This window comes from Conger conger, chromosome 8 (genome assembly GCF_963514075.1).
Source record: "Conger conger chromosome 8, fConCon1.1, whole genome shotgun sequence".
Taxonomy (NCBI): domain Eukaryota; kingdom Metazoa; phylum Chordata; class Actinopteri; order Anguilliformes; family Congridae; genus Conger; species Conger conger.
In genome coordinates, this window is record NC_083767.1 from 34,773,237 (window position 1) to 34,789,924 (window position 16,688).

Genomic DNA, 16,688 nt, shown 5'->3' on the forward strand with positions numbered 1-16,688 from the left:
CATCCACACTCTGTAAAACTATATTCATCACTGTTCTGCTGTAAATAACCTTACCTATTGTTTCTGTAGTTTTAGTGCTTAACTGAGCATCACAGGTTGCTTGTGTGAAAGCAGTTCATTGATATTTTATTTTAGACTGGTTTTCTAGAGTGACTTACACAAGAAGCATTCTTCATTCAAGACACAACACAAATTATGGTATTCCATCTGTGTTTTCAGTAATGCCTTGCTACATAATAGTAATAAACTCAGTAAATCGCCAATCAATCTGCAGATTGACATCAGTAGGTTAACCCCCATTGTATAAAAAGATATCACAACGCCATGTGTTTTGTTATACTCCCCCCTGCAGGGAGTTTTAGAACAGTGCAGGCTGTGTGCAGTTGATTTCCTTTCAGTGCAATCATTCATGAAGCCATTTCACACATTCTCCATACAAAGGACAGGATGGGGTTCCAGGAACTAGATAGCCCAAATCTCATCTCGAACAGTGGTTACCATCCTTGATCCTGGGAACCCCTGTGTATGCTGGTTATTTTTTGGTTATCAAGCTGTTCATTTTTCTTAATTAGGTGATTTTCTAGTGGGATTATTTATCCTCATAAGCAATGGTTACATTGCATTTATTTATTATATATTGCAAATAAAGAAAAACACAATTATTGAACTGATCAAATTAAAGTTGGGGTGAATCAATATGCGACTAATTGGTGACGGTGTGGACAAATGGCCACTAAAACTAACAATTTGGTAGTTTATGAAGAATTCAAAGACTAAGCAAATGATAACGAGCCAGACCTGCTCAGGAATTTAAAAACCTGTGAATGAACTGAAACGTGTTAACCTAATTAGGGTAATCATTCACCTAATTTGATCCGTTTTTTAAATGTGTTACCGTTTTTATGTAATTGTTTGCAATATATTTTACTGATCCGGTACAGGAGTGAACCAGTGTAGTTTATAAAGCGGTCAGAAAAGTAAAATTAAGGTAACTGGTTGGAAGAAAATCCAGCGTGTAGATCGGCCCTCCAGGACCTCCAATAGGAGGCAGTTAAAATAGCATATTTGAATGAATGTTTAATAAAAATATCTTCTTGAGAATACACCAGATATAGACACCTTACAGAATTTGACACAGCTTGACCAGGTTTGGCTGGTTTAAAATTGAATTTTCAGCAGGGGTCACTACATTACATTACATTATTGGCATTTGGCAGACGCTCTTATCCAGAGCGACGTACAGTTGATTAGACTAAGCAGGAGACAATCCTCCCCTGGAGCAATGCAGGGTTAAGGGCCTTGCTCAAGGGCCCAACGACTGTGCGGATCTTATTGTGGCTACACCGGGATTAGAACCACCAACCTTGGGTGTCCCAGTCATTTCCCTTAACCACTACGCTACAGGCCGCCCTATGTGTCACTAGCATGACATTTTAGGTTAATTTGAGACAGACACTGCCAGGGAAATCAAAGCCAGTGAAAACATACTAAGAATTAATATAGCATTGCTTAGTCTGTGGAAAATTTACAATTTATGTAATACCCCGTAGGCTTGTAAACAACATAAAACATAGCATAAAATCCACCATGTTCTCAGATTCCAGCATGCACTATTATCCTGAAAGGGGGGATTTTATTTCAGCCTAAGATACAAGTGCTATTGTAGTAAACTAAAAGCTATTGTCACTGTCATCATTCTTTATTTTCAACTCATTGGTTATATTCAATATTACTTCTATGATGGATGCTCTCAATCTGGAGTGTTTTACAGTACAAGGCCATCAGGGTAGTACACTGTAATGACTTACAAAGATCAGCGTGTACAAATGCTTTGGTTCAGTCTTTTCATGTGTTGCTGAGAAACAGAAATGAAGGATTAGGAAATGTTCAGAGCAAATGCCATAGTCCTACACATTTCGATGTATCTGATTTTACATCATAATCTATTTTTCATTATCACTGTTAAAAGACCTTTTTCAAGACATGTTACACCATCTATGTTTATCTGCTAAATAAATGCAATGACATACACACAAGCCTAAGATGATTCAATGATAGCATGACTATAACCTGTAAATGTGCTATTGGCCTACTCCACTGATTTCCATTCTATCAGTTCATTTATAGAATTTTTCATATTCTTGTCTGCGCATACAATTCACCCGTGTTAAAAGCTATTTAAGAGATTTGACCTCTTAACCCAGGGGTGCACAACTCCGGTCAAGGGCTGGTCAACGTACTGGTTTTTCTTCCAACCAGTTGCCTTGTTTTTAAATTCGCTGACAGCTCTATACATTATCCTGGCTCAAGCCTGTACTTAAGCACAATAAAATAATTCAGATACGCCTGCAGTCTGCAGCTATAGCCGGTACTCATACGCCGATAAGATATGATTGCGTCAATTAAATAATACAAAATCGTGAAACGGACCGGCCCTTGCTGTGCTCCCCTGGTTTACAGTATACTGTTACTCATCCGGGGTCCTGGTGCATTTACACGCACATTTTTGTTCTCGCCAAGCACTAACATACCCACTTGTACACATCTAGGTCTTGATTGAAGACGTCTAAGTTTATTTGTTGAATCGGGTGTTGTAATGCGACCTGTGTATCTACATAGCCTCTAGCTTGACAAGCATGGCAAGTGACCAATTTCAGAACATGATCAATGCTGACCCCCCCCCCCCCCCCCCAATTACACTTGCACACAAAATAGGTCACAGGCAGCTATATCTTGAGAAGACTGACAAATCCTTACCTGCATCCATATGACACTTCTGCAAATATTGAAATGTATGCCAATATTGTACGATCAACACACAAATTTATTTATTCTGCAAAACAAGATCAGAATGGATAAAAAAGTAAAGAAATGGGCACTTTATTGAGCTTTATTCAAACACAACTTCAATCACACAATTTGTATTTAAAGCAAACACCACAACTGGTAAGTATCAGGCTTATGCATTAAATAGTGTAAACAAAAAACAAAAAAAACCTACAGTACCCCAACTCAAGCCTAAAAATAAAAACAAAGCTTCTTTGAAGCCAACTTTTGTTTAAAATATCTCAGAAATGAGGCGTGAAGCGCAGAATGATAGCTACAGATTTGTTAAAATTCAAGGACAAAGCAAAACAAACTTAAAAACAAAGAACAGCCATTTTGAAGCGACATTTTGCCCTGAGATAGATTAAACGGTACAGCGAAATACTTAAACGGTCTTCTGCTGTCCTTTCTTCCCAATCAAAGACTTGTGAATGTGTGGGATGACACCTAGAAAGAGAAGCTCAATGTTATGCACAATCAATTCATAGGCACACAACCCGTATTCGAGAACAACCGGATCCAACGTCTCTAATTAAAGAGGTGCAAGTTGAATAAAAAAAAAAAAGAGAAACATTTGATTATCCATTTTTCAGTAACTAGTGAAGTCATAAAGTACAGGTTATGCGAAATTGTCAAAGCATCACACGTTTCTAAACACCGTCGCATGTAACCTAACTGGCGGAATGTGTCGCTGAACTTACCACCCCCGGCGATTGTCGCTTTGATGAGCGAGTCCAACTCCTCGTCCCCGCGAATGGCGAGCTGCAAGTGGCGCGGCGTAATACGCTTCACTTTCAAATCCTTAGAAGCGTTCCCTGCCAACTCCAGGACCTGGTAAGAGTATCTGTGTTGGTATATGGCATCCCAACGTCCAGGTAATGAAAATGGCCACCATAACCGTCCTCACATGAACTGTACAAGAAGCACTGCCAACACTGCTTCCCGATTAATCGTAGCCCAATAACGTTTTATGCCCCGGTACGACACGCATATGCGATTGCTCACCTCGGCAGTGAGGTACTCCAGAATTGCCGCACTGTACACGGCCGCGGTCGCCCCTACACGTCCGTGACTCGTGGTCCTCGACTTTAGATGCCTGTGGATACGACCAACGGGGAACTGCCATTGGAGAAAGGGAGATACGTTTATTGGTAACATGTATTTATCTTTGGAAGTTCATTGGGCAGTGATCACACGTGCACAAACATCGGAGCGGTGTTGCAAACATTCGGCTAATGTTCCGAACGTTACATTCCCCTTAACCTCTAAAGATGGAAGTCTTTCAAATATGTATAACAAGTTCCTAGCTATCAAAATCGCATGCAATGTCAAATTGATAGCACAGCAGAATTATTTCAAGATATACAAAGAGACAGTTGAATAGCTAGCTAATTAGCTACATTAACGCTGCACATGTTGACCATCCAAACACTAGGTACGGGAGTACTGACCTGTAAGCCCGCTCTCTGTGAGCGCGAAACAGCCTTTGTCTTGGTCTTGCCGGAGTCCTTCCCTGCTTTGCCACCAGCCTAAAAATGAAAAATGTTCACAAATAGGATGTGAAGATAAAAAATATGAAAACGGGTTAGTCGTCAGTTAACCCCTGTACAGCCAGTCGCAACCTCCATATATCTCCAGCCTGGAGAATTCTGCAGGCGCTAGCCTGCTAACGTTAGTTATCATTCTCCGAGCTGCCCAAATGTTAGCAAACTGGCTAATCTGCTTTAAAATTAACCCACCCTTTACCCATCAACATGTATTTTACTCTTGTTTAATGATATCAGTACTCTGGTGTATATACACACACGCAACAATGTACACTTAAACATCTTACCATTGTGTTTTATTTGGTTGGAAAATCTGCACTAGAAATTAATCTATTTAACCTCTTTGCCTTCTCTGATTTAAACGGGTTATCCCGCCTTCAGTGTATTATATATGCATAGAATGCCGTACATCCGGGACGTTACATTCAGACAGTGAACCAATGGCATTTCAATGCGGTATTGCTTGGGGTAGCTTTTTAACCAACCACACTCATTGCGTGCCTTAATGGGCGGGAAAACCTTCTTGCGCGCTTCTTTTAAGGGCAGGATGGGTAATGCAGTTTTTTGTTCGCTTAGCGGAGAAAGTGGACATGATTTATCTTTATAAAACACTCTGTCTTTATTTTATCCCTGAAAATCTTTACCATTTAAGGTGGTGTCTTATTAAAATCTTTAGCAAAATAAATAAATGATCAAAACTAACGTCACCGTTAGATTAAACAGACAACAATAATACATTTGATTAAAAAATCTAGGCATCCTACAAATAACACTTACTATTGCTTCCAGGATTAATCAGTATAAAAATCAGTTAGATACTAATTGCATGGGTGTATAGAAACTCAATAATATCTACTTCCATCAGGACTTCAGAAAGGATTCAGACCCCTTCACCTTTTGCACACTTCATTGTGTTGTAGATTTTAAATGGATAAAATGGCGAGTCTACACTCAATAAACAATAATGACAAAATGTATTAAAAATCTAAAACTGAAATATTTAATTTATGGAAGTATTCAGACCCTTAATTCCAACCCAACCCTTAATCCAGTACTTTGTAGAAGCTCTTTTGGCAGCAATTACAGCTTCCATTAAAGGCAAGTTTTGGGCAAGCTTTGCTCCTGCTGGGCTACCACCACCGTGCTTCACTGTAGGGATGGTATTAGCCAGGTGATGAGCAGTGCCTGGTGTTTGCCAGACGTAGTGCTTGGAGTTCTAGCTAAAGAGACCAGAGAATATTTTTCCTTACCCTCTCAAAATCCATGAAATGCAATTTGGCAAGCTCCAAGCGGGATGTCATATGTCTTTTGCTCAAGAGTGGCCGACGTCGCGGCTTGCAATGCGCATGCGGTCAGTGCTCTACAGGCTGCGCCACCAAGACACCCAGATCTCCTAGTTCTGCAGGGGACTTTAGTTCGTTAGAGTGATCGTTGGGCTCTTGGTCACCTCCCAGAACAAGGACCTCCTTGCCTACTCAGTTTGGCTGGACAGCCATCTCTAGGAAGAATCCTAGTAACTCCAAACTTCTTCTGTTTCATTATTGAGGCCTGGTAACACTCTTTAAGCTTTAGAAATGGTTCATACTCTTGCCCTGATCTATGTCTTGCCACAATTGTATCGCGGAGGTCTACAGAGAGTTCCTTGGACTTCATAGCTTGGTATTTGTCCTGACATGCAGTGTGAATTGTTGGACATATGTACACAGGTGTTTGTTTTTCTAAACTATGTCCAATCACTTCTATTTGCCACAGGTGGACTCCGATGAAGTTATAGACACATTTCAAGGATAATTAAATCAAACAGGATGCCCCTGACCACAATTTGGTGTGCCACATCAAATGGTCTGAATACGTATGTAAATGAGAGATTTCAGTTTTTGATATGTAATACATTTTACTAATAAAAAATACTTTCTCCTCTGTAAGTATGCCAATAATTCTGCCACTAGCTCCAGATTAATCTTACCCTTTAAAGTGTAAGATCACAAACATATGAACAGAATATGCTTGTATTCTGAACTGTACTACTGGTTAAACATAGTAAAATCCTAGTCTTCAATGGGTTAATTAAAACAGAGGTGTTGGAGATCTGACTTATGGTAGAACCTATGCACTTGTAAGTCGCTTTGGATTAAAAGCGTCTGCCAAATGACTAAAATGTAAATGTAATGTAAATGGAGATGGTTTTTTTATTTTATTTTGTTTGGTTGTTTTGTCATCTTGCTGGTAAGATATTAGAGTAAGGTATAGACACCTGACAAGTGGCTGATTACATACAAAATTTTTTTTGAGGGTACATTTTTACTCCACCCTGATGCATGACATTAAGTGCAGATCATCAAGCAGAAACTACCAACAGCTCTCCAGTTATATGGCTATAGGTGTCAGACAGTGGGATATGTGAACAAAAGATGGAAACAATGTCATCTCTCTGCTGGAGTGACTTTGAAAACAGGCAATGACAAAGACAATTAAAGACTATCCTGCTGATTTGACTATCAATCCCTCAATAGCTATTCTCTAGTAAATCCCTGCACCCTAAAAAAGGTATGGAAAAAGTGCTTAAAAAGATATAGTCATTTGAGGGGTGCGGTGGTATCCTATAGGTGCATAACATTGTACCCATGGCCAACAATACACAATTTGTGCATGCTTTTTTTTAACCAGTTTTTTTGCTTGTTATTGGTGCCCAAATTGATCTTTCTTTTATTGTACTTTTAGGATACATTTCTAAATTTCTTTCTTGAAGAACAACATTGAACATCCAATGTACTTTTATTTCTGAGAGTGCTGCTGCTGAAAATAGTTCATGAACTTAATATGTATTCATAACTTGCAGTGAACCAAAACTTGCAACAATCTAAGATGTTCCGGCCCAATGGAAAATGACTTGATTTCTTCCATGCTATGCATCATGTTGTCTGAATTAAAAGTGATGTCTCACAAGAGACATGGTTTTCCAGCAATTACACACAGGATACACATTCTCCACATTGTGACTGAATTCTTGATGAGTTGTAGCTGATTAAAAGTCATTTTTGATTGACTAGGATTACAAAAGTGTTTGATTGTAATATATACATTAACTAACTTCTGTATCCTGTAATGAAAATAATGGCATGTCCATGGTTATGTTTCTATGATGGTAGAATGTGATCTACATTGTTAAAATGTGACACAAAGTTCAGGTCTGGGTCAAAAAATTCTTGATTTGCCATGTCGGCTAAAGGTGCCATCCTTTTTCCAAAGCGTGTATTTCAGCCAAAAGATAACTGAGGTAACTCTTGGACATACGATAATGTTCACATTATCTGCTGTGTTGGAGATCTGCCCTGGGATGCTAGGGAGCATAGCCTTGCAGATGCAATCAGATGGCTTTGTGAGGGCAAGAGTGTAATCTTGAGCTACGCCTTTTCCGATCTGGAAGTGGTCTGTTTATTGTATTTTCATCAAAAAATTCCACACCTATCTCTGCATGTCATCTTTATAAACTAGGCAGATTAATACTTCTGCCCCCCCCCCCCCTTCCAAAGGGGAATTTGCTGAGTAAAAACATACAAGCGTCAGCAGTAATGGGGGACTTTCTGACAGTTAATGGGAATCTGTTCAAGGTGAGAAAGGCTGGGCAGAAGCTTGAACATAAAAAGAGGTTTCTAAAATGGTAAATGGTTGGCATTTATATAGCACCTTTATCCAAAGCACTGTACAATTGATGCTTCTCATTCACCCATTCACACACCGATGGCAATTGGCTGCCATGCAAGGCACCGACCAGCTTGTCAGGAGCATTTAGGGGTTAGGTGTCTTGCTCAGGGACACTTCGACACAGCCTGGGTGGAGGATCGAACCGGCAACCCTCCGACTGCCAGACAACTGCTCTTACTGCCTGAGCCATGTCGCCCATCTCATCACGTAACAGCTGTCACAATAAAATCATCTTCCCTCACTCCAGGGTCTAGGACCCACAACACTTGAGACTTGAGAGCCAACATATACATGTTTGGAATGTAACCTTTTTACATTTTTGGAAAGTAACAATGGAAGAATCGAATGATCATTTGACACCAAAATTGAACACAAAATGGTAAGGTGGAGGAGAGGGGAACGTGGTCATAAAAGGCAAAAGAGGCAGTTCCTCCCTCCCCACCAGGATTTTGCTGCAAATGAATTGAGGATTTGCTCAATATTTAGTGGGATAAAATGTCAGCGGCCTCATTTGGCAACACTGTGGTCCGGCTGAGAGGGGAAGCCATCTTCCTTCCTTCCATACAGAGGCAGCCCCACCCTGGCCGGGCCCACCAAAGATCTCTGCCTGTAGATGTTACACTTTGCTCTTTGCTTATTTCGCATAAATATAGCCTATATTTGAAAGAGTGCAGTTTTAACTCTTAAAAATGAGTTAACCTTGTTTCATATTGATACAGTAGGATTTTTCTAATTTTCGAATTTGGTGGGATTAAATGATAAACACACAATAAACATACTACTATACATACAAATGTTTGGGGTTCTTTTGACCCCCTGTAACTGCATGCATTTATTTTTATCTCAGATTTCTTTGCGGAAGATTCTGATGATACTTTCCCATACAGGTGCCAGACTTTCACTTACTGTACCTTAGACTCTCTAAAATGATATTTTTCATATTTATGGACAAAAGGCTTGTAATTTTGGAAACAATAAGAAGGCGACATCCAAGTGTCAAAGTATTTATATTACAATAATTATGTGTTTATATAAACTGTTGGGCCCAATTAGACCTCAAACATAAAAGCAGTCATAAAATCTTAACATAATAGGAGGGTTAAGCATAGATGCTTGTACAATCAGTACCGCATTGTACCAGAAGGCTGATTCTCATCTGTAGTCCCATGGGCGTGTAAAGAGGAGAACTTAATGATCGCTTTAACTTCACTTGGTGGTTCAATGACAATGATTTATGTACAATTCATCCTTCCAGAACAGTTGCATACAGTAGGGACTTAGACGGGACACACAAGTAAACTCTGCCAAGTTCAACTCTGTCAAGAGCTGGAGCAAGGGTTTGATACAGCAGTGATGTTTCGGCTCACTTCAGTCTAACATACTGTCTGCCAAAGGTACATCACTGGGACCTGGAAGGTTGGTGCTTCAAGCCATAAATCAGCTAAACGACAAATTATTATTATTATTATTATTATTATTATTATTATTATTATATGCATTGGGCTTCTGTTGCTCAGTGTCCTTTTTGTGACTGTTACACATTATTAGTTCCTTTCAGAATCAACGCATTTCATTCTGAAGGCCCAGTGCTTTATTGTGATTCATTGCTATGTGCAGTAGGTGGCAGCAACTGAACAAAGTAACATTTCATACCAGCAGATGAATCCTGCACTAGTGTGTATGTGGAAAATCACAGTTTACCAAACAATATCTGATTACCTCATAACGAAAACCATTCTTAGTTATGAGATTTGTGTTTTACATATGGTGTAAATATAGCTTTCTGATTGTTACAGAATCATTGCTGTGAACAGTGGTTCTTTGCAACCCTGTCAATCTCACTAAGATTTTGCTCCTAGGAACCCATCCTTCTTGGCAACAGCAAACTAAAACAAGCGTGATGTATTACCCAACCTGAATAAATGTTTTTGTACTGAAGTTAAAAAAGTATTACTTAGATTTACGTAAATGATAAAAGCTGCTTCAGTTTGATTTGGTTTTCTAAAACGGAATACATTTTACAGATGAATTGCTGTCCTCTGGTGATTAGATTTGCGCGTCAGTGCCAGTTTCTGATGTAAGAGCTAAACAGAGATTTTCTTTCCTTTGCTATGGCCCAGTAAGTGTTGATCCTGGCTTCCATTTTGGGGCTCAGACCATAAAATAAGAGGTTGTGCAACAGAAGTGGTGGGGTGGTGAATAGCGCTGGTGCAGTGGATGGCACTGTCGCCTCACAGCAAGAAGGCTCTCTGAATCCCGGTCTGGGCGTTTCTGTGGGGATGTTCTCCCCGCGCTCATGTGGATTTCTTCCAGGTAGCCTACTCCGGTTTCCTTCCACAGTCCAAGAACACTTGATAGGCTAACTGGAGACTTTCCAGTACGTATGAATGTGTGAGTGAATGCTGTGTGTGCCTTGCTATGGATTGGGCACCAATCTAGGGCGTATTCTCGCCTCTCGACCAGTGCATGCTGGGATAGGCTCCGGCCCCCCTGACCAGGAATAAGTAGGTCGATAATCGACGGATGGATGAATGCAATAGAAGTGTTGTCTTCAGTGTGGAATCGATACAAGTGCGGACTGGGGGCAAGATTACTGTTCATGTTCATGTTTCACATGAAAATAAAGAATTAAAATGTCCGGGCTGGAAAGATGGCAAAACCTAGGAACCAGTATTTTTGGATGGCGTTCATAATTTTGTTTCACTTCCTGAAAAATTGCCAGGCATTGTGAACAATGATTTACCAAGCTCTGTCGTTAATTGGCTAATCTAGTGTTTCCAGCCCGTCTTCCCGAATATGTGCTTTTCTTGAATTGCTAGTAGAGTGCTCAGGTTAAGTTTGACATCCTGTACGTCAAAGTATTTATCAGGACAGCCTCACAGGCACCAAGGTCATGCATGTTTGTTTGGAAAGTAAACTGAGGTGTGCCAGTTATGTACGTCTAAAAAGGTTTCATGAGAACATATTTTCACAGAATTTAGTTTCCAGCCCTGGGCTCATTCCACAAGCAGAATGTTTTGTTGTTTCAAAAGCTCCGTCTATTGAATGGGGAGTTTGTTCTAAATAGCTCACTATGTTTTGCACTGTTCCTCAGGAGGTGATTGGTGGGCGTATCGTGGGGCCGGGGATGTTGGCTCCACTAGGGTGGTGGTGGGGCATGGTATTTCAGCCAGTTAAAGTGTATGATTGGCCACAGTGTTAAGGTTGTTGTTGGTTTCATTCCATGCGCATTTCAGCCCTGTTTCTGGTAATATTTTGGTGCTCTTATGCTCCCTGTGTGCACTAGTTAGTGTATAAAAACACTGGCAGTTCTGTAAGCTGGTTAGACGTCTGACCCTCTGCCATCCCTAAAATAAAACCTTTTACTGATTTGGGTAGTTTTGGAGGAAGACTTGAAAGGCATGATTTGAAATGGAATCATGTGACATTCAAAATGGCGGCATGCTTTAAATGGCTGGACGAAGCGGCACAAGTGAATTTGTACTCTACTTCTTACCGCTGCCCGTGCTGCAATGGCGATCACTTCTACTGCACTCAAAATGGGACAGTAACAGGAGTTTTTTAAATACCCCAATGATAGCCGGTAGCTGGTTTTACTTTGATGAGTATGATGCAAGTGTTTATTTCCACACTGGAGTGCAAACGCGGGGTGATGTAACCACTGGGACAGCAATGCAACTGGCACAGGAAATGTGTCCGCACTTATCTGCACGTAGTGCCTAGTAAGGGCTAAATAACTGTGTTAGTTGGGCAGGGTTGCTCAAATATAGACGAGCCCTCTTTCTGGCCGTGGTGCGTGTTTGCGTGTTTGTCTCTGTGACCTTTGCCCCGCCCGGCCAGGTGATTCTCGATCCCGATTGGCCGCCGTACTCCGGACAGACGAGCCCCCTGTCCGCCTCCTCCACGCCTGCCAAAACTGTGCAAATGACTGGCGTATCCTGGCAGACGTCTTTCCTTTTCGGAATGTAAGTGACCGCATGCCAAAATGCGGAGCAGACCGGTTTGAATCTGTAAACAAGTCCCCAAAATGCAGGAGAGGGATGAACCAGATTGGCCCCGGCTCAGCCAACATGATTGGCTGACCCTAACATAACCCTTTTTCTTTTCTTCTCTCAGCACTATGCAGACCAAACCCATGAATCTTCCCTCGAGAGAAACTTTTGCAGAACCTTCCCAACACATTTTTCATTTATTTTCAATCATCACTTCATTCCCACAAAGTAGGATGACTAAATTAGCCTGAACCCCACCCAAATCTGGAACATGGTCTGAAGTAAAACTGATCTGTGGGCCCAAACCAACAATACAATAATACCTCCCAAATCAGTGTCTTTACTTAGAGCAGCAGGTTACTTTGCCGGTTGCAGAGAGGTATATCCATGCTGGCAGATAATTGGATAAACAGCGCAGTTCGGCCTGGATAAGTGTCCTCTGCCATGCAAACAAAAAGTCTAACAGTGGAAGAGAGAAGGGTGCCGCAAGGGAGTCTAAACCTGGGCTTACGATGAAGTTAAAGGCACTCCTGCTGGAAGAAGACAAATGTTAAAAAGCCTGTATTAGATTGCTATATCAATGGTGCATCTTAAGACCAGTTAAGGCAATGTATGATCAGTGCCACCAGTGATCATTACATTTGATGGTTGTGTAACCTAGACCACACTAAAGCGATCACTAAGGGTCTGAGTAACTAGGTCCGGGAGTAACCCGGTATTCCCCACTATCAGGTATTCAATTGAATGAATGCGTGTACAAAAATAATGCACTTTAATGGCTGGCGTATTTTGGTTGAAGTAGAAATATATATATATATATATATATATATATATATATACATATATATATGTATATATCAATAAATACTTTGTTCAAGGTGGAAAAGAGTTATATAAACAGTATCTATAAATATTACACATACTATTCCAATAGCATACCTAACATCACCCACTACAATGAGTCATTGCCTAAGCTAAAGTTAGGCTATTAGGCCTACTACAAATGGAGGAAAACCAAAATACATAATAATCACTCCCATAAGGGCGAGGAAACAAAAAGGGGAGCGCCAGCCGAGATCAGAATCACCCAGAGGTAACAGCCAGCTATATACTATACCATAGAAGTGCTATAGTCGGCTTAGCCACACACACCAGTTAGCTATATACTACACCATAGAGTGCCACAATCAGTTCTGTTATGCACAACGCTTAGGGAAGGATCCACTACAATTATTACGATTAGCCCACTACAAATCCAGCACAACCAGTAAAGTTACTGCATCACACACTTAGTAGAAGGCCTCATCAAAGACAACACTGCCTATGACCACAGCACACTGGCTGGACTGGCATGTATATTACCACCCCTCTGCATTCCCCCGGCCCCGGCTGGCAAAGGAAAGAAAGAAAAAGAACAGGCCTCGCCAAACAAACAAAAAGATAATAAACAAACAAACAAACAAACAAACAAACTTGGAGGTGGTTTTACACACTAGTAAGGCACACAGAGTAACTTCCTACAACCTAGCTTTGATCCACTAGTTTGGAATTATTGTCTGAAGTAGGGAAAAACAGTGGCTACAATTCGCTCCTTCATAAAATCCTCAATCAACATTCACACCGCTAGCCATCCTCCGTTCTGTTGGGACGTGACGTGAATGAGGGAGCTGAGAGTATTGATGCACCATGCACGTACTACAGCCAAAGATGACAACCAGGCACACCGCGTCGTGTTAGATCACCGCCGCCAGAATCCCTACGCAAACAGTGCTCTCACCACTGCGTTTGTCGCACCAACTGCTTTCAAACAAAGAGTGGCTGCCCGGCATACTATTCTACCTGCATTACTTCTGGTCACATGAGGAGAAAGCATCAGGTGACTCATTAAACCTGATCATGTGAAATGAAACCAGGTGTATCTCTGCACAGACAATGTTAATCTACACTTATGGCCCTCTTACGTGATGACATGTAACTTATTTACATAAGTGACATGTAAATCTTTATACTCTTGCAATATACCAAATATAAGGCTGGTCATGGGTTGCTTTGAAGCATCAGCCCTGTAGTTCTTTGCTGTAACCCCTAAAGATTTGTAACAGTGTTTACAGAGCCAAGAGGCAAAGATTTCAGTGAAATGTAATTTTGGACACTGGAAGGGGGCATAATAAGAATGAATTACTGTTTCTTGTGAATCCGGTAGTCAAGATAGGTGAGTGTCTGTGGCCAGATAGTACAAGAAGATCCCTGTTTTATTTCCTCTGAAGTCCAAGGCTGTAATTTAAGGATTATTTGGTTCGTAAAATGGAGATAGCTATGGAGGGTGGAGGTTGGGGTGGAAAGAGTTGAGGAACAAAAGGAGTAGGTCTGTAAATAACTCCCACCTCTCCCGTTTTTGGCCAGTGTTTTTTCAGAAGAGGCACTGTGGTGTAATTCTTCTGTGGTGTGAGAGCATGGGGAGGGAGGATGTGCGGGTGAAAGCAATGGACATAGAGAGAGGGAGGGAGAAAGAGAGAATAAGGGAGGGAGAGAGGGAGAGAAAGAGTGGTAGGGAGTGAGAGTCTGTGGTTCTGGCAGAGGCTGAGCTGAGTCTGCAGCTTGTGTTCACCCTGAGGTCAGGCAGCTGTGGGGAGCTCTTAAAGGGCCAGCATCCTCACGTGTGGCCTTCTGCCACCACCGCTCTCCGTTTCCAAGTGATTCCCTGAGTGTGTGGGCGTGTGTGTGTGTATGGCTGTGTGTGTGTTCATGGCTGTGTGAGTGTAAGTATATGTGAGAGAGAGAGAGAGAGAGAGAGAGAGAGAGAGATTTTGAGTGTACTTGCATAGGCATCTGTGCATGTGTGTCTGCACAAATATATACAGTCAGGTCCATAAATATTGGGACATCAACACAATTCTCATCTTTATGGCTCTATACACCACCACAATGGATTTGAAATGAAACGAACAAGATGCACACTTGTAAGTCGCTTTGGATTAAAAGCGTCTGCCAAATGACTAAAATGTAAAAAGTAAATGTAATGTGCTTTAACTGCAGAGCTTTCATTTGAGGGTATTTACATCCAAATCAGGTGAACGGTGTAGGAATTACAACAGTTTGTATATGTGCCTCCCACTTTTTAAGGGACCAAAAGTAATAGGACAAACTAACAATCATAAATCAAACTTTCACTTTTTAATACTTGGTTGCAAATCCTTTGCAGTCAATTACAGCCTGAAGTCTGGAATGCATAGACATCACCAGACGTTGGGTTTAATCCCTGGTGATGCTCTGCCAGGCCTCTACTGCAACTGTCTTCAGTTCCTGCTTGTTCTTGGGGCATTTTCCCTTCAGTTTAGTCTTCAGCAAGTGAAATGCATGTTCAATCGGATTCAGGTCAGGTGATTGACTTGGCCATTGCATAACATTCCACTTCTTTGCCTTAAAAAACTCTTTGGTTGCTTTCGCAGTATGCTTCAGGTCATTGTCCATCTGCACTGTGAAGCGCCGTCCAATGAGTTCTGAAGCATTTGGCTGAATATGAGCAGATAATATTGCCCGAAACACTTCAGAATTCATCCTGCTGCTTTTGTCAGCAGTCACATCATCAATAAATACAAGGGAACCAGTTCCATTGGCAGCCATACATGCCCACGCCATGACACTACCACCACCATGCTTCACTGATGAGGCGGTATGTTTTGGATCATGAGCAGTTCCTTTCCTTCTCCATACTCTTCTCTTCCCATCATTCTGGTACAAGTTGATCTTTGTCTCATCTATCCATAGGATGTTGTTCCAGAACTGTAAAGGCTTTTTTAGATGTTGTTTGGCAAACTCTAATCTGGTCTTCCTGTTTTTGAGGCTCACCAATGGTTTACATCTTGTGGTGAACCCTCTGTATTCACTCTGGTGAAGTTTTCTCTTGATTGTTGACTTTGACACACATACACCTACCTCCTGGAGAGTGTTCTTGATCTGGCCAACTGTTGTGAAAGGGTTTTTCTTCACCAGGGAAATAATTCTTCTGTCATCCACCACAGTTGTTTTCCGTGGTCTTCCGGGTCTTTTGGTGTTGCTGAGCTCACCGGTGCGTTCTTTCTTTTTAAGAATGTTCCAAACAGTTGATTTGGCCACACCTAATGTTTTTGCTATCTCTCTGATGGGTTTGTTTAGATTTTTCAGCCTAATGATGGCTTGCTTCACTGATAGTGACAGCTCTTTGGATCTCATATTGAGAGTTGACAGCAACAGATTCCAAATGCAAATAGCACACTTGAAATGAAATCTAGACCTTTTATCTGCTCCTTGTAAATGAGATAATGAGGGAATAACACTCACCTGGCCATGGAACAGCTGAGCAGCCAATTGTCCCATTACTTTTGGTCCCTTAAAAAGTGGGAGGCACATATAGAAACTGTTGTAATTCCTACACTGTTCACCTGATTTGGATGTAAATACCCTCAAATTAAAGCTGAAAGTCTGCAGTTAAAGCATATCTTGTTCGTTTAATTTCAAATCCATTGTGGTGGTGTATACAGCCAAAAAGAGGAGAATTGTGTCAATGTCCCAATATTTCTTGACCTGACTGTATATATATATATATATATATATATATATATATATATATATACGACTG

At 41.1% G+C, this 16,688-nt stretch overlaps 1 protein-coding gene across 1 annotated transcript; it reads right to left on the reverse strand.

The window, feature by feature from the left end:
* Positions 1-2,864: 2,864 nt before the first annotated feature.
* On the reverse strand, positions 2,865-4,798 carry LOC133135459 (histone H2A.Z). The gene is made up of 5 exons (XM_061252478.1): positions 4,661-4,798; positions 4,278-4,355; positions 3,832-3,945; positions 3,528-3,657; positions 2,865-3,273 (listed from the first exon to the last, which is right to left on the reverse strand). The coding sequence occupies exons 1-5, from the start codon at positions 4,661-4,663 to the stop codon at positions 3,212-3,214; spliced, it is 387 nt and encodes a 128-aa protein (XP_061108462.1). The 5' UTR covers positions 4,664-4,798; the 3' UTR covers positions 2,865-3,211.
* Positions 4,799-16,688: the final 11,890 nt, after the last annotated feature.

Excerpts from the sequence above, each read along its gene's own strand:
- LOC133135459 (XM_061252478.1), bottom strand. Across the intron at positions 3,658-3,831 it reads TGGAGTACCTCACTGCCGAG|GTCCTGGAGTTGGCAGGGAA; the intron begins GTGAGCAATCGC and ends TACTCTTACCAG. Across the intron at positions 3,274-3,527 it reads AGCGACAATCGCCGGGGGTG|GTGTCATCCCACACATTCAC; the intron begins GTAAGTTCAGCG and ends TTCTCTTTCTAG.